The sequence below is a fragment of the Lipotes vexillifer genome, unplaced genomic scaffold, assembly GCF_000442215.2.
Source record: "Lipotes vexillifer unplaced genomic scaffold, Lipotes_vexillifer_v1.1 scaffold586, whole genome shotgun sequence".
Taxonomy (NCBI): Eukaryota; Metazoa; Chordata; class Mammalia; order Artiodactyla; family Lipotidae; genus Lipotes; species Lipotes vexillifer.
The window spans coordinates 471,254-493,156 of NW_006781860.1; the positions used below are offsets into that span (position 1 = coordinate 471,254).

Consider the following 21,903-nt stretch of genomic DNA (forward strand, 5'->3'; position numbering starts at 1 on the left):
TTCTAGATTCACCAGTCAAGCACAAAATACAGACACCTAACTTCTCCCCACGTCTGCATAGGATACCATCGCGTACCTTGGAAAGAAATTCAGGTAGTTCTCAGCATGTATACTCTGACAGCCTCATAAAAAAGGGACATACATACATACATCCATACACACACACACACACACACACCCAACCCAAGTTCTAAAAGAATAAAACAAAGTTTATTTTAAAACTTTATTTCTGCAAAGCCAATCAAGAAGTGTTGGAGGGAAAAAGTGTAAAAGGTATTCTTGCATATTTAGGAAGAGCAAGCACTTAGTTTGAGAAAACAAGGACTTAAAATAGTTGAATCAAAGGCAGTACCCTGCTACTGTATTTTAAAACAATGGCTGATGATCTTTCTTAAGCAACATTCCTTTCTTCCCTAAAAGCTACAATATGATACAGTACGCAATAGCTCACTTGAAAAGTGCTAGGATCAGAAGGTAAAGAACGCCATATGCCACCCCACTTAGACTTCCTACTATACAATGCCATTTTGGCGCTTGATAAATCAAGCATTTGTGTAGCATTACATTCAATAGAAACGTTTCTCGTACTTTGGGTTTAAGATCCTTGCCCCTCCAGTTCCGATGTTGTGACATCTGACTCTTCATCATTGTAAATATTTTCAGCCTGGAGACAACCAAATAAAATCAGAGGTAAAACTCCCCAAAGATTTTACAAGACTATCTAAAAATAGCATTCACTAGTTCTATCCAGATTTTAGCTGTCACTGGTCAGCGTGATTTAGTGCTGGAAATTAAATGTGGACACATTTTGGAGTAAACTTAGTTTCTTGTTTTACCCCCAAAGACCAATAAATTTCATGAGGAAAAGGCAGACCAGTGTTCTCAAAAATTATTTGCCAGCATGTAACCCCACACATACACCTAGCTGCCCATGCAGCCTACTTATTTCAGTTATCGATAAAAGGTGTTTTCCAAAAGCATTTCAGACACTTCGACGGAGCGATAGCCCTGAAGTGCTTAGTGCGCATCACCACAGAACTCAGTATCTCAGTGTGAACGCACTGATGTTTCCTCCCGTATCCTTCATGCCTACGACACACTAGACACTGGACATGGAGCAGTGATGCCAAGAGCCCAGCTGATAAAGGGCGTAACGATCATGAAAATCGGAGCAGGTGCTATGTCTACATCAACATGTGCACAGATTTCTCCCAACCCAACAGGAGCGTATTGAACTAAAGACTGCTGTTAAAATGGAAAAAGGTCTTTTAAGACTTTCTATAAATATTTGATATAATATGTACCTAAATGTTTGATATATGTCTATTACATTATATCATTAGTAACATCTCCAAGATCGTCAGTGAGGAAAAATAAATACTTTAGGCTCACCATTTGCCATATCTGCATGATGTTATCCTCGGACACTGAGCAAATGACCCAAGGCTCATTGGGGTTCCAACTAAAATCCGATATCTTGGCGGTGTGTCCTCCATGAATAAACTGTTAAGAAGAAGAAAAAAAGCCTTGGTTTCGTATCTCATGTTGTAAGTTAGTTCAGTTTGGAGTGAGGGTGGTACAGGCTTAGTAAGCCAGCCCTCCACCACTCTTGATTTTGGCAACTTCCAAACCCTCCAAAAAAGGTGACAGGATAGTACAATGAACGCCTGGATAACCTTCACCTAGGTTCCCCAAATACTATTTCGTTAACACACCACCTGCTGAGCCACCACAAAGTTGCAGACAGCACACCTAACCCCTAAATACTTCAGCCTGCATCACCGAAAACAAAGGACATTTTCCTTCACGACCACAGTGCTGTTTCCATAGCTAATATAATTGACACTAAAATTCTGCCTCATTAGCAAATATATAGTTAGATACAGATATTCAAGGTAATACATTTCCAGGATGTCTTAGGTTACATACTCTCTTAAAACTGGCCCACCTGGAGTCTCCTGGTTCTTCTGTGGCCCCCTGAAGGATCCCCTTCTCCCCCTTACTAATGGAAAGGCATACCTCAGCCATCCTTCAATCTCTCCAAGGCACACTGGCCCAAAGCTGGGGGGAAAAAAGAATTCTCGGGACTCCAGAAGGTCCCCCATAAGGGCTAAACCGAGGTATTTGCTAAGAAATGCTGACGGGGGCAGTCTTACTTCCTGCACTGGGCCTTATTTATCTTAGAATTAAGATTCAGAAGAAACAGTTTTGGGGACTTCCTTGGTGGTCCAGTGGTTAAGACTCCGTGCTTCCACTGCAGGGGGTGCAGTTTCGATCCCTGGTCAGGGAACTAAGATCCCACATGCCACGCAGCACGGCCAAAAACAAAAAGAGGACTTCCCTGGTGGCACAGTGGTTACAAATCCGCTTGCCAATGCAGGGGACACAGGTTCGAGCCCTGGTCTGGGAAGATCCCATGTGCCGCGGAGCAACTAAACCCGTGCGCCACAACTACTGAGGCGGTGCTCTAGAGCCCATGCTCTGCAACGAGAAGCCCGCACACCACAACAAAGAGTAGCCCCTGCTCACTGCAACTAGAGAAAAAGCCTGCGCACAGCAACCAAAACCCAGTGTAGCCAAAAAAAATAAAAATTAAAAAAAAGAAGAAACAATTTTCACATGGAGAATATGAATACTTTGTTACGACAGTGAGGTCTATCTCCAACAATTAGGTTATATGCAATGTACCTATTTTACCTAGTAATTTAGTTTAAAAACTAAGATGGGATAAACAGCTTTTAAATATAGTCATAAAGGGGGCATAAGTGAAAATCCGTTCAGACCACAGGCTTGGAATATATACAGGAGTCATTAAATCAAGACATTGTTATATTTAAATTCTTGTTAGTATCCAGTTTACTACACTTAAATGTCCCTTGATTTCAGACTCTCATGAAAAAAGAAGCAAAATACTAGTGGATTTTGTCAAGGCCCATGAAACTGTTACAGAGACATTGTACACATACACTGTCCTCTCCCTGCAATATCAAAAACTAGCAGGAAACCTTGAAAACATTATACACTAAGTGTAAGGATCAGTCACAAAAGACCACATACTGCATGATTCCTGTCATATGAAACATCTAGAACAGGCAAATCTAGGGAGATAGAAAGTAGATTAGTGGTAGCCAGGGGCTCACAAAAGAAGACTGGGAAGTGATGGTTAAAGGGTACAATTTCTTTTTGAGGTAACAAAAATATTCTGAAATCGATGTGACAGTTGTCCAACTCTATGAACATAGTAAAAATCACTGAAGTGTACACTTCAGTGAACTGTATGATCTGTAAACTATACCTCAGTAAGCGTTAACAAAGTAAAAAAAAAAAGAAAAGAAAAAAGTAAAAATGGTTGGTAGCAACACCTTAGCTAAAAGAAGACTTAAAATTTACGAGGCCCTGCGTCACAAAACAGACTTCTCAGATTAAGACACCCAATACAGAATACAGCATTTAGATACTGTCATCTGTCTATGGTAGCACTTTATTGAGAAATACTGTAAGCAGCAGAAGTATTAACAGTGAACATGCTAGTACGTCGGGCACGGTAACACACAGGGGCAAGGAGTAAGGGGGTCTCGGATGTCCCATACTATGTGGCATCTAGTGAACATCTTCTGTGTGCAGGGCTCATCCTCAATGGCCTTCTTTATCTTTTAAAAGTGGTGGGCAAAGCCCAAGCATTCCAAAAATTAGTACTGGCCTAAGAGTTAAATATACGTTACAGAGGAACGAGTGATTATCTGCCAAATGACTGGTGGAGATAAATGTTGAATTCAGAGTGAGGACAAAGAACCATTACCAAGTCTGGCAATGATTCAGAGAAAAGTGACCTGAAGTGTACAATGAAGGACTCAGAGTCAGGAAGGATGAGGACAAATACCACCATGCAAACCTTCAAAGGGCCAAGGAGACGCCAAGATAATTAGGAAAGGGAGGAAGATGGTGGGCACTGTTGGCATCAGCAAGATCGAGGAAGCATTCATTTTTCTGAGCAGGGAACTTAATCAGGTCATTAAAGTTTTTCCATACTGTTAGAAAGTGTTAAGTATTGCTAATTGAATATCAATGCCCCTCACCCCCAAACCCTCAGAAACATCATAATTGAGAGAATCAGTGAGAAATTATTATACACTATTTTCCAGGAGCCTAAATTATTCTTAGTGAAACATTGGTAAAACCTACTGGGCTCTATTTACTATTTTCAATAAATGTCAAAACTCTATCACAATAACCTCCAAGGCCTCCAATTGAAATCATCTTCAAGAGCTAGAATTTGAAGTTCTTGACTCATTTCCCAGATACATGAAACAATGACAAATAGTCCAATCTGCATATGACATTTCATCTTGCATTAAGAAAAGCCAAATATCTACCAGGAGTTCTGGAGGCCCATCTTCTGCATCTTCTGCTGACTGTTCTTCTCCAATTTTGCTATTGAGAAAGAACACAATGCCTTCATTACTGAAATTCTTCTAGTATCAATGTTTGCAAAGCCAGCATCAGCCCACAAATCCCAACCTAAACACACACTCTAAAAGCAACTTATTTCTCTAGTGTTATCGGTTAGAGTTTTTGTATTAATTATTTGGTGGGAGGGTGCAGTGTTTACTTCCTGGAAATGGTAATAAGAGCTGTTCATAACTGAAGCTGAAGAATAGAAATTATTGTTAATAAATATTAACTTAAAATTCATTCAATATTTTAACTGAGGTGTTTCCTGCATTAGGATTAAAAGGTGAAAAGAATATAAAATATGTACAGAAGAACTGATGCCCAGTCCCTACACTTCACTCTTAAAGCCTTTTTCATCCCAGGAGTGAAATACAATTACACATCAGTACTGTAGATGTGTCTAAAGATATGACAACAAAACAACTTTAACTATGGATGTATAAGCCAAGGAAAGGTTAAGTTTTAATTTTTTCTTATCTTAAAAACTTCAATTTGTAGAATTTGCTGCCAGCAGTTCCAACAGTGAAATCAGTCGTTACACACCAATCATCAGCCCTGATACCTAGGTACACAGGTGGACTTTGCTAGTAATAGCTGCTAAAAAAAAAAAAAAACTACAGCCAAAATACACAACTTTCCATGTGCTAGACTTTTTCTTTCCAATAAAGCTAATCAAACAAACCAAACACATGGGACTGCTAGACAATTATGTTTCTCCTCCCACTGTCAGGAGTACAATCGCTAACATCGACCATTTTAATCCATAATTTTACCTAATGTATTCTTTTAATAGCAAGCAAGACATGAATAAACTTTAAGAAGAAATTATACAATGCCTGCAAATTTATTTACGGCACCCTTAAAGACAATCCAGTTGCCAGGACGTCAGACTTTCAAACCTTACTGCACCAATTCATACAACACTGTAGTTTTTGTTTAAGGTTTCTAATTTTACTACTAAAATTGTTTTCAAGTAAAAAAACAAAATCACTCAGCCTGTTTTAAAGATTCTCTACATTTTCAAGCATCTATCACGGCCAGAGTTTGTTCCATAAGAACACAGAACATTAGATGTTTACCAGTTTTACAACACAAGCATTTTATTCTGCAGTGTCTCTATTCCATACACTGAAAAGTGGGTCTACTGTCTCTGTAAGTAAGGCAGCCTTGACTAAAAACTTAGTCCACTTCAAAGCAATACAGGTAGGAAAGAAGTTATTTTCAGGAATTTAATGATTTAAATTTGAGATAAGGACATCTTACAGAGATGTATGTAATGGAACATTATTAATGGCTCTAAAGGCTCAAAAAAAGCAAAGGAGTCTGAAATTCTTGCAACAGCAACTCTGCAGTCAAGGAACTTTAAGAACTGGGAGCAACTCTTTACACAATGAGTGCCCAGAAGAACTTAACATCTCTGACAGCACAGGCTGTGCTTATCCTGTTCCCGAGTTTACCCCAACAGTTACACAACCCACAGCGGGAGCTCATACCTGCGCAGAGGACCAATGAAAGCACAGAAGAGCAAATGGTAAAAAAACTGAGAAAGTCTAGTCCTGCAGGTTTAAGTGCGACCCAAGGAGACATGAACAGCTAATGTCTTTACCCCCTTCTACAGCAGAAGTGTTTTCAATGCCATCATTTTGATGTTGAAACACATATGCACCCCCGCCCCCTGACTTCAGTCCTAATTATCAATAGAAAAACAAAACTCACATATGCATAAATTTACTTTACAGTCCATTTGCTGATTCACTTCTGTTTTATGGAACAAAGACTCTTCAGGAAGGTACTTAAAATTAATATTAGACTTATTAAACTGGGGTTAGCTAATTGCTCTTCCAGTTTATGAATTACTACATAATCTGCCAGATTAGCACATTTATGTAATTTCTTGTCACCAGATACTGAGTTACCTTAAATCCCACACGTTAAGGCGGCGATCAGTACCACTTGAAGCCAGAATAGTTTCGTTATGTGGAGACCAGTGGACCTAGCAATACATATTTGAAAATGTAAAGAATCATCCGTTCCTAGGTTTGTGGATATTGTTCTAATCCTTGACATTTTCCCATTTCGTGTTCTATACCCTCTCCTTGGCCTACAAGCCCTCACCCTCTTTTGTCCTGTCCCTTCAGGTACTCTTTTTTTTTTTTTTTAACACCTTTATTGGAGTATAATTGCTTTACAATGGTGTGTTAGTTTCTGCTTTATAACAAAGTGAATCAGTTATACATATACATATGTCCCCATATCTCCTCCCTCTTGTGTCTCCCTTCCACCATCCCTATCCCACCCCTCTAGGTGGTCACAAGGCACTGAGCTGATCTCCCTGTGCTATGCGGCTGCTTCCCACTAGCTATCTATTTTACATTTGGTAGTGTATATATGTCCATGCCACTCTCTCACTTCGTCCCAGCTTACCCTTCCCCCTCCCCGTATCCTCAAGTCCATGCTCTCGTAGGTCTGTCTTTATTCCCGTCTTACCCCTAGGTTCTTCATGACCTTTTTTTTTCTTTCTTAGATTCCATATATATGTGTTAGCATACGGTATTTGTTTTTCTCTTTCTGACTTACTTCACTCTGTATGACAGACTCTAGGTCCATCCACCTCACTACAAGTAACTCAATTTTGTTGGACCATCTCCTCAGCTTTCCCCCAGGAAGGTCATACTCCCCAACACAAGGGAACTCAGCTAGGAGTCCAAATAAACTTATTCAGCCCCAAAACCATCCCAGAAGCTTCTGACATTTTCAATGAAGTATATTTTAGCCTATGCAAATCTCTGTTTTAAACCACATACAAGATATTTTTCACTAGAGGACCCACCATGCTGATATACCTTAAGGGAAGAATCCCTGGATTTCACTTTTTAAAATTTTATTTACTTATTTTACTGATTGATTGCCGTGCCACACGGCTTGCATGATCTCAGTTCCCCGACCAGGGACTGAACCCAGGCCATAGTAGTGACAGTGCCGAATCCTAACCACTAGACCACCAGGGAACTCCCTTCACTTTTTAAACTGATCCTATTTTGCAAGGTTTTTTCCTTCTACTTCTGAACTCATAGTTTCTAAAATGCTCCAAGTTATTTCTCACTAGTTAACTTACAAAGGAGAAGAGGAGCTTTCAAAAATAAACAACAGTGATTCCCCTGGCAGTCCAGTGGTTCGGACTCTGTGCTTTCACTGCCAAGGGTGTGGGTTCAATCCCTGGTCGGGGAACTAATATCCTGCAAGTCACGAGGTGTGGACAAAAAAAACAAAACAACAAAAAAACAATGCCCACTGCCCATGATATAAAAGAAAAAAAATTTCTGATTTCCCTCTACCAAAACGTTACTAAAATCTGACAGAGATATCAGAAAACTGTCACATACCTGGAAAATTTCATCTTTATGAGATTCGAAGGTATGGAGTTTCAATTTTAAATTACGCAGATCCCATAAAGCTACAGTCTGAAGAAACATAAATGATAAGGAATTCATTTATGCACTTTACATAAGAATTTTAAAATATTGCAGTAACAAGACCACTGGGTTTGTAAACACCAAGTATGCAAAAACTTAGAAACCTTATCCGCAGAGCCAGTTGCGAGAATGAACTCGCTGTAGGGATTGAACGACAGGCAATTGACCTCGGCGGTGTGCGCATCAACCAGGTGGCTCGGCTTGGAGGTGGTGTTGGACCTGGTGTCCCATCTAAAACACAAAGATACAAGCAAGGCACACAGCAGACGAGCAGGCTGCTCAACCTGACCCAGCCTCTCTCCCCAACGCTCGGTGCCCACACCAGTACCACTCCACGCCACTGTTCTCTCGCTAACTCGCCCCTTCAGGGACACCAACCATGCAGAGTTGGACTTCCAACCACTAACTGATATGTGCTAAACCTGCGCAAAACAAACTAGGGCTATTTCTGCTTTCTTGTTCCTTAGGTTCTGGTCTGGATTACCAGCTATTTCAAGCATACACAAAATACTACATAAAGAAAAATGTAACAATTTGATACCTACAACCTAGCCTTGTCAAATTTCCGTGTTTTGCTTTGTTTGCCTCAGATATTAGCTTTTGAGATAAAAAGCATTCCAGGCAGTTGAATGCAGCCCCATGGCCATGCCTTGATGCAATCACTCTCTCCCTCAACTTGAATGCAAACCACCCTGATCCCAATTTTGATACATACCACAGCCCTAAGCATGTTTCTTTGTGTGTACATACCTGTTTTCCTTTCTTTTTCTAAATAATAAGTTGTGTTCAATCATACAGCACAGTAACTTTTATGTAAAAAGGCCATACCTACTTGCAATTCACTATGTCAATTATACCTCATTAAAGCTATTTTTTTTTTGAAGGCCAAGACATCATTACAAAAAAAAGAAATCAAACCACAGGCCACCACAATCACTGATGGTCATTCAGGACACCCATATAAAGAGACCCCACTGAATTTTCCACCTTACATCATAAGTTTCTGATCATCAGCAACAGATCCAAACAATGATTCATGCAGCAGGTGCCAGGCCACATCCTCTACAACAGCCGAGTGGCCAGTAAAAATCGCTTTAGCATCCACAATTTTGCCTTCCTTTGGTCCTGCATTAATATCCCACAGACAGACAGTCTGAAGAAGGAACAAAACAAGTTATAAGATACTGAATTTAAATGCTAACACCTTATTTAAAACCCCTTTATTAAAAACAAAACTACTTAACTATATAAAAGTTACAAATAAACACGAGGAGGAAATATAAACAAAAGTAAAGCTTCATAAACAGAAGAGTGTATTGGTACAGCTTCCACAATCTGAGATGCAGAGGGCAAGGAAGATACAGTGTAATGGGGACAGGAAGACAGCATGGTGGCAGGCAAGAAATTCAAGATAGAGTTTCCACCTACATACATTCAGTCAAGTATCTAAAATTCACCCAGATTACACAACACAACACTGAAAGCCTGGTGTTCGGTATCTACTGAACAGAAATGCACATCTTAAAACTTAACGCTAGGTTGGGAGACTGGGAATTAAAACTAAAATATGCCTCTTAAAAAGCAAAAGCCTTTGGCCAAGTTTCACTTCATGGCAGAAACCACTACACATATCAGGAAGTGCAAAAGGTGAATGACCTAGGAACCCCTATGAGGCTACTGGAAGACGCCACAGGGCCTGCCCAGACCTCAAAGATCACAGATCAGCAGACTCTGGGAGTTGAGTCTCTTCTTAACATCTCATCATAAAAATAGTTGAGAAACGTCTTAAGTTTCTATGAAAAAATACTGCAAGCTATAGCGCAATGATTCTCATCTCAATGGTTTAAAACAAGAGGTAATTCCATTAAGCTATATTCGACCTAATTCCACTGACACTAGTATCAGCTTCATCTCTTTATAAATCACTTTTTCTACCTGAAAGGGTTTCTGTTACATAATACACATGGCCCTTAGTCTCTGTTGGCACAATTTACATGCACGGAAGAGACGGAACGTGTGGAACTCTTGCCATCACCTGCTCCTCACCTGAGAAGGATCCTGGGAACATTAGCAAGATCCCTGGTGTATGTGGAGCCCTTGGGAAACGTCAGCTATTAATTATGACTAGCAACTCCCAGCCTGGTGTCTTCAAAAAGTACTAGCAGTTAAGTTCCTGAGTATAACCCATCCTCCCTGTTGGGAGGATGTTCACTTTGAGGGAAACAAAGCTTCCTTCCAGAGAACTGAGGTAGACCCTTGCTTCCCAGCCTCCCTTGGAGCATGGTTGCAAGAACATGACATGGGCTCAATCATCTGACCAGGTCTTCGAATTGTGAACAGCACAAAAGGAGAATCTGTTCTGATGATTGGGTGGTGGGGGTGTTACATCCACTTTCCAAGGGTGGCAAGAGTGACATCCTCACTGGCTTAATTTGGGTCAACGACCCGGCCTCCCCTCTTTTCCAGACCATTTTCTAGCCGCCACAGCACTTCTGTGAGCTACCCTACCCAATGCCCTTCCAATCAATTCCTTTTCTGTTTAAATCAGCCAGCACCATCTTTGCAGCCACCAAGGAAAATAGTTATGGAAGTTCTCAAAAAAGTAAAAATGGAACTACCACATGATCCAGCAAGCCCACTTGGGTATTTATGCAAAGAAAACGAAAACACCAACTCGAAAAGATATATGCACCCCCATGTTCACTGTGGCATTATTTACAATAGCCAAGACAAGGAAACAACCTAAGTATCCATCAATGCATGAATGGATAAAGATGTGCTGTATATACACAATGGAATACTACTCAGCCATAAAAAGAGGAAATCTTGTCATCTGTGACAACATGAACTTTGAGGGCAGTATGCTAAGCGAAGTAAGTTAGAGAAAGACAAATACCACATGATCTCTCTTATATATGGAAACTTAAAAACAACGACAACAAAAAACAAGCTCATAGACACAAAGAACAGATTGGTGGTTGCCAGGGGTGGAGGGTGGGAGAAATAAGTGAAGAGGGTATACATTTATTTTTCAAAAACATATTAAAAGAGATTTTTTTTTAAAAGATCACTCAGAAAATGCCCCTGAAGAATATCCTTAAAAACAAAAAATAAAAATAGTAAAAATTTTAAATTTACAAAAAGGTAGAGAAAAATTATAGAAAACAAAACAAAACAAAACCATCAGCCAGAGTTGGTTTTGGTTGCTTGTAACTAAACAATCTTGATTGGGCCAATTGCCTACTTTCAATATTTCAAAAAGCTGAACAGAAACTACAATTAACAGACAAATAAAGAAGGTCTGCGATGTGACAGGCCCTGTTCTAGGTATGGGGATATACTAAGGAAGAAGGCAAGTAACCTTCTCTCACAAAGCTGACATAAAACGCTAACTGTGGCCAAGGTACATGAGCTTTCAAAAGCTCCAGAAGTCTACTCTTGGCTTGTACTTGAAGTCATACCAGACACTTCAGGCTTACAGCATGGGAACCATGAAAGAAAATATGGGGCTGTTAGTGGCAAGAATGCTACAAACGTTGATCTATAATAAATTAACAAGATCACTCTGCATTTGTGTGGTACTTTTCATTGTTAATTAAAACACTTTATATTAAAAGATGCCAAGGTAACTCAACAGGGAAAGATTGGCTGGGAAAGCTAGATAGCCACACGCAGAGGATGAAGTTGGACCCCTACACCTCACACCATATCAAAATGGATCAAAGACCTAAATATAAGAGCTAAAACTGTAAAATTCTTAGAAAAAACATAGGTATAAATTTTTGTGATGTTGGATTATGTAATGGTTTCTTAGATATGGTATCAAAAGCAAAAGTGACATAAAATATATAAACTGAACTCAAAATTTAAAACTTCTGGGCTTCAGAGGAAATCATCAAAAAAGTGAAAAGAGGGCTTCCGTGGTGCTGCAGTGGTTGAAAGTCCGCCTGCTGATGCAGGGGACACGGGTTCGTGCCCCGGTCCGGGAAGATCCCACATGCCGCGGAGCGGCTGGGCCCGTCAGCCACGGCCGCTGAGCCTGCGCGTCCGGAGCCTGTGCTCCGCAACGGGAGAGGCCACAGCAGTGAGAGGCCCGCGTACGGCAAAAACAAACAAACAAAAAAAGAAGCATATTGTTCCTTTGTCAAATTTTGCTTAAAACCTTTTCCCTTTCCCTTGATATAACTCTATCAATATCATAGTTATTATGATCATCTGTTATTAAACCTGTTTATTGACTGGGACCCTAACTCTCCTGGATTTCATGTATAACATGGAGATAATAGTATTTATTTCATAAGGTTCTTGTGACAAATAAATGAAATGGCATATTACAGCCCCCTTGATAGAAAAGACAACCCAAAGAATGGGAGAAATTTTAAAAAAATCATATATCTAATAAAGGACTTGAATCTAGAATATATAAAGCACTCTCAAGGAAAAACAAAATGAAAATGGACAAAGGATTTCAATACAAATTTTTCCAAAGATGGTACAGAAATGGCCAGTAAGCACATGAAAAGATGCTCAACACCATTAGTACATATAAGTCAAAACCACAATGAAACACCACTTCACACCCACTAGAATGGCTATAATAAAGACAGACCATAACAAGTGTTGGTGAGGACATGGAGAAACTGGTAGCCTCGTACATTGTTGGTAGGAATGTGAAGTGGTGCAGCTGCTTTGGAAAACAGTTTGGCAGTTCTTCAAACAGCTAAACATGAAGTTACCACATGACTCAGTAATTCAACTCCTAGGTGACTACCCAAGAGAAATGAAAACATATCTACACAAAAACCTGTACAAAAATGTTCACAGTAGCAATACTCAAAAGTAGCCCCAAGGGGAAACAACCCAAATGTCTACCAACTGATAAATGAATGAACTGTGGTATATCTATATAATGGAGTACTGTTCAGCCATAAAAAGGGATGAAGTACCAACACTGCTTTCACATGGATGAACCTTGAAAACATTAATGCTAAATAAAAGCAGCCAGACAGAAAAAGCCACATACTATATGATTCCATTTATATGTAATATCAAGAAAAGACCAATCTATTGAGTGAAAGTAAACTAGTGGTTGCCAGGAGCTGGGGGAAGGAAGGAGTGAGGAGTGACTGTTTAATGGGTATGGAGTTACTTTTTGTGACATTTGATGAAAATGTTTTAGAATTAGATACTAGTGATGGTTTCACAACTTTGTAAATATACTAAAACCTACAGAATTGTACACTTAAAAAACAGTATTAAAAAAACCAAAAAACCAAAAAACAAGTAAACTAAAATGTAATTTATATTAATCAGGCCTCACAAACACTTTAAAGAGTTTCCATTACAGAGGTCCACTTTTAAATAATGGGACACCTTTTGCCCACTTTCCTTCCACTCTAAGGCTGCTTCAAAAGAGCTTTGTGGAATTCTAAGGCTCCAAAAGGGCAGTGTGATAACCATTTCTCTAAATCCTGTGGAAATGTTATCACAACAATCAGTATTATCTTAGAAAACCTTTCATCTATTAGTCTCCATCAGTGCAGAGCTGTCCGTGACACAGTCTTTAACTCTCAGTGCATGAGTAGATTAGGAAGAATAGGTTTCTCACATGGTCGTCAGATGCACTTAAGAGATGTCCACTCAAATTAGAATTCCAAGAAAGACCATAGCCTTCCTTTTGGTGGCCTCTTAACCTAAGATCAGGATTACATTCTCCACTTGGGTCTAAAAAAAAAAAACAAAAAAAAAAGGAAGAAAGAAAAGAAAAAAAAAGAAAAAGAAATACATTAACTACTAAGTGATTATCTGTTTATCAGAACTGGTAAGAGCAAATTCCCACTCCTGAGTGAGCCGTAACATTTATCATAATGCCTGGAAAAGCACCGCATACAAGCAAGGACTTGGTTTCACCCACAACCACCCTGAAAATCTGTTCTCTCTGCTTCCCTGAAAAGCTGTTCTCTGTGCTTCATTTCAAATACTCAATGCAAACCAGGTTTCGTGACCATAAAATGACTTGTTCCTTTGCAAAACCTAGTACTAAGCTCTAACACAAAATACTGAAAACTATACCAGCCCACAAATTTACAAGGTGACAACCCACCCCAGCTCCAAGTCCAGCTTTAAAAACATTTTTGTGAGGAAAGAATTAACACAGCAGGTCTGGCTGTTCAGTCCTTGCCTGTCTCCAAGGTAGCCTGCAACCATGACTGACCTAGCCAGCCCCCGGGAATGTGACTCTCACAAAATTCTTCATGTCGCCGTCTGATGAAGCTGTGTATGCCCAGAGCAGTGGGGCATGCTGTGGCAGCTTGTTGAGACCTGTAGGATTGTTGAGCAAGATTCACGATGCATCTGGCTTCACTGCTGGGGTCCTGAGTTCCCCTTACCATGGCTGGTCACAGGGCAGAATGTACCTGTGTGACCAGACCTCCATAAAATCCCCAGACACTGAGACTCAAATGGGCTTCCCTGGGCAGAGATACTTATGCCCCTGTGGTATGTGGCCCCAGAGGAGAAGGATTCACAAGTCTATGCCTGACCTCTCTGGACTCTGCCTGATGTGTATCTTTCTCCTCCTGTCTTTGCTCTGTATCCTTTGCTGTAATAAACCGTAGCCAGTTTTTATTCCCGTTTTTTTGCTCTATATCCTTTGCTCTAATAAACTTTAGCCAGGAATATAATAACCTGCTGTGAGGTCCTTCTGTTAAATCACTGAACTTGGCATGGTTTTGGGACCCCTGAAACAATTTCTAAACCTTTAAAAATTAGAGTATACTAGTTTGAATGACGTCAAAGCAATTATCATTTTGAATCAAGAAGAAGGGTCAAGCAATGGTCTGACTTTATTACTACATACCTGGTTTAGCAGGGTGCTTTGTATAGTCAAAAACCAGCACGTCAGAAGACGGCGTTTTTGTAGCAATGATGTGAGGATTCTGTGGCATGTAACGAGCACGGTTTACTTCTCCTTCGTGGTTAATTTTAATTTCACATTCAATTTTTCCTGTTACAGAACCAAAGCCACCAAATTCTAATGTGAGAAGAAAGAAATAAACACATACACTTACGATTAAAATTCACAAGTAACTCAGTTTAATCAACCTGAGATTTTAATCTGACAGAATACAACACAAATTGACAAGAGAGAGGGCACGCAAGCACACAAAAATATAGGCTTGCTTGCCACTTGGAATTAATTTATTCTCGAAGCCCATGTGAATTGGAAAATACTGATACCTATTTTATGCAGTTCAGTTCCACCTTGGACTTAAAACATTTAAAAATCAGCTTCTTTCAGCTGTGAAGATGACGTAATTATTCACGAAAATTCAAATAACCACACAATTAACACACCTCAGCCTTTTAGTTCAAATACAACTCATTTGGAAGTGCTGAAATTAGAATTGTATTTTAGGTTTCATTAAGACAGGTTCATCCTCAGGAGTATGAACACTCCTTGAGTCTGAAGTCAAAAACATCCTCATATCGGAAATCCAACTAACACCCACCCAATCCCCAGAAAGACAGACACACAGACAGGCACACACACACAGGTACATCAGTTCCACCAGAATCCTTGAACACATTCAATCCAGTTGAACATGTCGGTTCAACTGCTAGTGGAGTGCCAAAGCTAAAATGAGTGGGCTAACCTCCCTATCTGGTGTAGGAATATGACTACAATGTTAAATAGTTACTAAAAAGGCCTTGGGGGAAAAAAAAAGGCCTTGGAAAAGTGAGAAAGTCACATAAAAAGTATAACTTCGGAGCAGAAGCAAGGTGATAGCAGAAAGAATACAAGTAGAGAACATCTAAGCAGATAATAGCAAACAAGAACATTTTCTTTTTTGTGCTCGTAGATACAAATCTGAATTATTGCTGACTTTTAAAAATTCGGAGGCTTCACATTATAACTGTTACTTCTTCCTGACCTATATCTCTTCTCCTTTGCACATTCCTTTTTAGCTCACCCTGTGTCTCAGGTCAAGTAACACTAACTCAAATGCCTAATGAAACCAGGAGGGTAACAACTAAAACAGACTGGCTGGGGCCTGGCGAAAACACACCGAAAGTAGTAAGCCCTTTCTCAGTTTCAGCCAGGCCCTGCTATGTGGGAATGCTCAAGCAACACTAGCTCCCATGCCTTACTATCAGAATTTAGCCATTCTTGGGAATTCCCTGGCGGTCCAGTGGTTAGGACTCAGTGCTTTCACTTCGGGGCCCGGGTTTGATCCTTGGTTGGGAAACTAAGATCCCGCAAGTCATGGGGCCGGGGGTGGGGGGATGGGGGGAAGAATTTAGCCATTCTTCTCTATGGCAAACACTGCTTACTATTTCTGAGGCTCAAAGTCATAGCCCATTTCACACAAGTCCTCTCACACAACCATACGCAATCACCCATTTCCCTCTTAGCACTTACCCTTCCCATCAAGTCAATGGAAGAAAACGCCTCAGCCTTTCCAAGACACCCCTCCTGATCCTATCACCTGCCACCTCCAGAGACCCTGCTCCAAAGCTGCTGCTTTTACATTTTCAATCTCCTACCACCGTGGACCCCAAGGATTCTTTTTCACCCTTCTGCTACAAAGATACTCAAGTTTCCAAATTCCTTTAGTGAAAACAAACTCAACAGCTCTCCTTTAATAAAAACTGGGCTTCCAGGTAAGATTTACTGCGTACACAGGGCTTTTTCTCAAACTCAAAAGGAAAAGCTTGAAAAATCACTATCTTAATGACAATAGTATCCATTAAAAATACCATAACTGAAAATTTTAAAAGGTGTTAACTGTGAATTACTGTAGTCACTTGTTAGAATGTAATTCACTGGACAAGTTACTAATAACAGTATCTCCATGTATCATGCATAGAGACTAATTCTTAAGCTGAAAGTCCAATTAAGCACATAGTTTAAGACTAACAGCCATTAAAATTTTTCTGATTACAACAATATTTACAGAAATAATGCATAAGGTTGTAGGATAATGGACTATGAATTGTGGAAGTGGTAAACTGAGTAAATCATTTTGGAAAAGGTTTATATTATTTTAGGTTGACAATGAATATACCGCACAACTCGGCAATTCCACTCCACTACATAAATTCTCCCACGTGTACGAGGAGATGGAACAAGGATGTTCACTGAAGCATTGCTCATAACAGCAAAACACCCACATAGATACAATCCAACTGCCCCCGATAGAAGAATAAATTGAGGTTTAAGCATAGTGGAATACTATACAGTTGTTAAAAGAATGACCTAGACATTTATATAGTATATACACAGACAAAACTGAATGAAAAAAGCAAACTGCAAAACAACATTATGTATGTTTATTACTGTATGAATAATAAAAATACAAATAGTTGAAAACGGCACACTAATTTCAGGACAGTGATGAATTCTGGAGAAGAATGCAAGGAGGAATGGAGTAGGGGTGGCAGGACTTTAGCTAAAAAGTAGAATTTTATTTTCAATAAGAAAGCTCTATTCAACCATTTGGGGCTGTGGGGAAAGCACTAACCCAGCAGGCCTGGTTGCTTAGCCCTCACAGCTCTGATGGACACTGGGCCCATGACTGACCCTTGACCAACTCCTGGGACCATGGACCTCAGAATGTTCTCGATATCACTGATGGGTTGATTTTGTGGTGTACACCTGAAGCAAGGGACCATGCTGTACCAGTCTGTCAGGGTTGCTTTGCACAAATATCAAGACTGATGATACACACCTGATTTCATTACGGGGGTCCCGAGTTTCAGCTGTCATGGCTGGCTGCCAATATGATGTGCCTACAAAACCAACCGCCATGAAAGACTGAGACCCTGACCCTCGAATGGGTGTCCCTGAGCAGAGATAGTCCACACGTGTCCCTGTCGTGTGCTGCCAGGGGGAAAGCACATTCTGTGTGGCCCTGGATGAGACTTGTGCTGGACCTCTGTAGACTCCCTGATGCTTATCTTTTTCCTGCTGCTTTTGTTCTGTATTTTTCGTTGTAACAAACTTTAGCCACGAGCATAATCTGCTGAGTCTTGTGAGTCCTCCTAGCAAAATCACCAAACTTGGGTGGTTGTGGGAATACCAAAACAGGGGAATGTATGTTTGGATTGGGGGATGGGAGTCAACAGCTTCCATAAAAAAACCACTATTAACTGTTTGGTGTAAATGCCTCCTGACTTTTTCCTATGCCTACACCAACACATATTCATACTGTTACCAAAACAGTTACTATAATCACACATACCAGTTACTCACTTTATTTTGGAAACCTTTTCATACCAGTGCATGCAGATTTATCTCCCTGTCTGTGTGTAAAATTCAAAGTTAGGTCATTCTTAGTAACTGCTGCACAGTATTTCAAACATACCATAATGTGTCTGACCAACTTCCTATGAACTAACATCTGGGTTGCTAGGCTGAGCCTAATTTTTCAATCTTGCAAATACTGCTACTGTAAAATCCTTGTGCACATGTGGGTGAGTAGTTCTGTAGGATAAAGTCCTAGAAGTTAAAGTGCTGGGCCAAACGATATTAGTACAACGTTTTAATAGCATATAATTAGAGGCCTATTCCTTGACACCAATGCTGGAATATATGGTATACCTACCACCCTTCTCACTGTCACAGTGGGAAGCATCAAACTGTGCATCATCATTCGGAATATGGACTCGAGCAACCACGAGATGATTCTGCTCATCAGATGTGTGAGTCCCCAGCACTAGCCAATGAAGGGCATAATCCTTTCCTTCTGGTCTGTTTAGGAAAGAAAGAAAGTCATACTAATCCTTTAAGAAATCAGTTGCTAACAAATCCAGTCCATCACCCATCCCCATGTTCATAAATCATGACTTCTTGCCTAAAAAAAAATCTTCAATTTTAAATACACTAGTTTCTGGTTTCCGAGTAAGAGGCAACAAAGTACAACGGAAAAAATAAAGTGCCGAGTCAGAAAAACTGGGTTTAAATCCTGGCTCAAACTAAAATTAGTTATATGCAATTCCTTAAATCACAACTTCCCTGTGGGCCTCAGTTTCTTCACCTAAACAACAAGTTATGAGTGAAAATGGCACTATGTGAAAACCCCTTGTTTATATTTATGGTGCTTAAAGCTTATAAAATAGGCATTCTCATTTTTACAGGAGAGGGGAGGTGGGTCTTTGTTACCCTATTCTGTGGAAACTCACTTTGTGGCTGAAGAAATCACTGATGCCTCTTGGCACCCTGGTCCAAGAAATGATTTTGCATCTGCATCTATTAACAATGCTTAAGCAATGATTCTGCATCTGGATCTATTAACAATGCTTTCCCATCTGTACTATCTAGAAGAGCAATTTTCACCTGTGTTCCATGGTCCCATCTCAGTAAGGAAGGCTGAGAAGTAAGGCTCTGGGCCCCAGCATCAGACAGCCTAGACTATTTATCTGTTTCTAAATTCCAGTTGCACAAAGGATTCAGTGGTTTAGGAAAAAAGGTTTGTGGGTTACTTCTAGGCATGTAATTTATTAATAACTGGGCTTCCCTGGTGGCACAGTGGTTAAGAATCTGACTGCCAATGCAGAGGACACAGGTTCGAGCCCTGGCCTGGGAAGATCCCACATGCCGCGAGCATCTAAGCCCGGGCACCACAACTACTGACTCTGTGCTCTAGAGCCCGAAAGCCACAACTACTGAAGCCCGCACGCCTGGAGCCGGTGCTCCGCAACGAGAAACCACCGCAAAGAGGAGCCCGCGCACCGCAACAAAGAGCAGCCCCCGTTCACCACAACTAGAGAAAGCCCACGTGCAGCAACGAAGACCCAACGCAGATAAAAGTGAATATATTTATTTTTAAAAATCTATTAATAACTAAAAAATACAAGATGAAATTTTACCAATATTTGGCTTAGGGTAAAAAACAGCAATAAATACACAAAAACTCCAAGAACAGAATAAGGCAGCCATGGCTAAGCAACAGCAGTTTATTTGAAAAAAGACATGGGTCTGAGTCGACGTACATTCAGTGACCAAGAACACGACGTGGCTATCAAAAAAGATAATTAATTTCATCTGAGATGAACTTATATAGGGAAGAAGGCAAAACACATGAGCATTCACTTTTTTTTAACTGGAAAAACCACACTTAGAAAATTAGGCTCTAGCAATGTACTTTAGGAGGATTTAGACAAAATGAAACCTTTACAAGGAATAATGGCTTAAAATGAAAGGGAACCTAAACATATCTCATGAGAACCGTTTGAAAAGAAATAGGAATACTTGAGAGAAAGGAGGCAGCACAGAGCAATGTTAGGACTGACATAAAAGGAAGAAAGTGACTTCTTTTTAATGGCATTAAGCAGAAAAAACTAAGACCAGCAGGTAAAGTTACAGGTTAAACACGTCAATCCATCATATGACCTTTCTAAGGAGCAGGACCACAAGATGGACTAGAGGGTCTGAAAAACTTTTGACTCTAAAATTCAATTATTCTGGTTTCCCGTGACCCGATCATCACATAAGGATTTTTCTTTTTACTACAGATTCTTTCATCTCCATCATTAAAATACAAGCCTATTTTCCTGAGCCAATCAATATCTATTTTCCTCCAATACTGGATACACCTAAGGCTGCAGAAGCACTCATTATAAAAGACCTTGTGCATTTTCAGTACCAGAATCCTTTGACCACTTTAACTCTACTGCTAAGACATTCACCCAACAACCACAGATTATCACAAGGTTATTCTCAGTAGCATTACCTGAAGCAGCAAAAGACTGAAAACAAATATCCATCAATAAGGAACTGGTGACATAAATTACAGTATATCCATAAACGGAATTTTATGGAGCCCTTAAAACAAAAGAACATATATCTAAGTATGTTGATAGGAAAAAAGTCTCCAATATAAACTTCTAATTTAAAAGTCAAGTGAATTGGGAATTCCCTGGTAGTCCAGTGGTTAGGACTCCATGCTTCCACTGCAGGGGGCATGGTCAGGGAACTAAGATGCTAAGTCAAGTCAACAACTTGCTACCAGAAAAAAAGATGGAGGGACATAGCATGTACTTCTTCATGCCGGCAGGATGGATAAGAAATCGCAAACAAGGACTGCCTCCACTCTGGGTAAGGGAACTAGGAGAATAGAGGATGTGGAAGGGGGACTTATGCAGTTTTGTATCATCCGAGTTTGAATGTATACACAGGTTTCTAGGTAGAGAGTAAGTCTTAACATGTTTAAGAAATTATCCAATTAAGAGATATGAAATAATGATCTAGCAGTTTTGAAAAATAATTTCTTAGAAATACATAAATAAAAAGTTTAAAGAGCCAAATCAATTATATGGATGATCACCTAAGTGAATTTAAGGACAACAGCTTAGAAAGTGCAACTAATCATTTGGAAGCATGCTGTATGGTAGGCAGAAGGCCAGCCTGATGAGGTTGAGTAGAGCCTATCTCTCAAAGAGCCAGGCTATAAGAGTAGCCAACATTTTTACTGTCCTACATAGTGACGACACACAATCACAGTCCCTTCATACCCCAAACAGAACCCTGTAAAGCACCAGACAGCCGTCCTCAACACCCAAGAATGCAGGCTGGCTGGCATTTTCTTGCATTCCCAGAGCCACTGCACGTGCCACAACCAGATCCCACTTCTTTGCATGCAAAGAACACCATGGACTACATAATTTAGTTAAAATATTTTCTGTTAAGTTCCTAAGTGTTAATATAAAAGTAATATCTGGGGGGCTTCCCTGGTGGCACAGTGGTTAAGAATCCGCCTGCGGGCTTCCCTGGTGGCGCAGTGGTTGAGAGTCCGCCTGCCAATGCAGGGGACACGGGTTTGTGCCCCGGTCCGGGAGGATCCCACATGCCACAGAGCGGCTGGGCCCGTGAGCCATGGCCTCTGAGCCTGCGCGTCCGGAGCCCGTGCCCCACGATGGGACAGGCTACAGCAGTGAGAGGCCCACGTACCACAAAAAAAAAAAAAAAAAAAAAAAA

At 40.3% G+C, this 21,903-nt stretch overlaps 1 protein-coding gene across 2 annotated transcripts in view; it reads right to left on the reverse strand.

Annotated features, from left to right (window-relative positions):
* Positions 1–209: 209 nt before the first annotated feature.
* Positions 210–21,903, reverse strand: part of RBBP7 (RB binding protein 7, chromatin remodeling factor) — a 25,756-nt gene continuing 4,062 nt past the window's right edge. The window contains exons 3-12 of one of the 2 annotated variants that reach the window (XM_007454847.1): positions 18,533–18,678; positions 14,785–14,958; positions 13,534–13,649; positions 8,918–9,078; positions 8,030–8,156; positions 7,836–7,913; positions 6,369–6,445; positions 4,374–4,431; positions 1,393–1,503; positions 210–664 (exon numbers count right to left, since the gene is read on the reverse strand). In XM_007454847.1, the coding sequence (XP_007454909.1) occupies positions 596–664; positions 1,393–1,503; positions 4,374–4,431; positions 6,369–6,445; positions 7,836–7,913; positions 8,030–8,156; positions 8,918–9,078; positions 13,534–13,649; positions 14,785–14,958; positions 18,533–18,678 (1,117 nt within the window). In that variant the 3' untranslated portion in view covers positions 210–595. The remainder of the gene's footprint in view (positions 665–1,392; positions 1,504–4,373; positions 4,432–6,368; positions 6,446–7,835; positions 7,914–8,029; positions 8,157–8,917; positions 9,079–13,533; positions 13,650–14,784; positions 14,959–18,532; positions 18,679–21,903) is intronic. The other variant, XM_007454848.1, reaches the window with a different exon arrangement.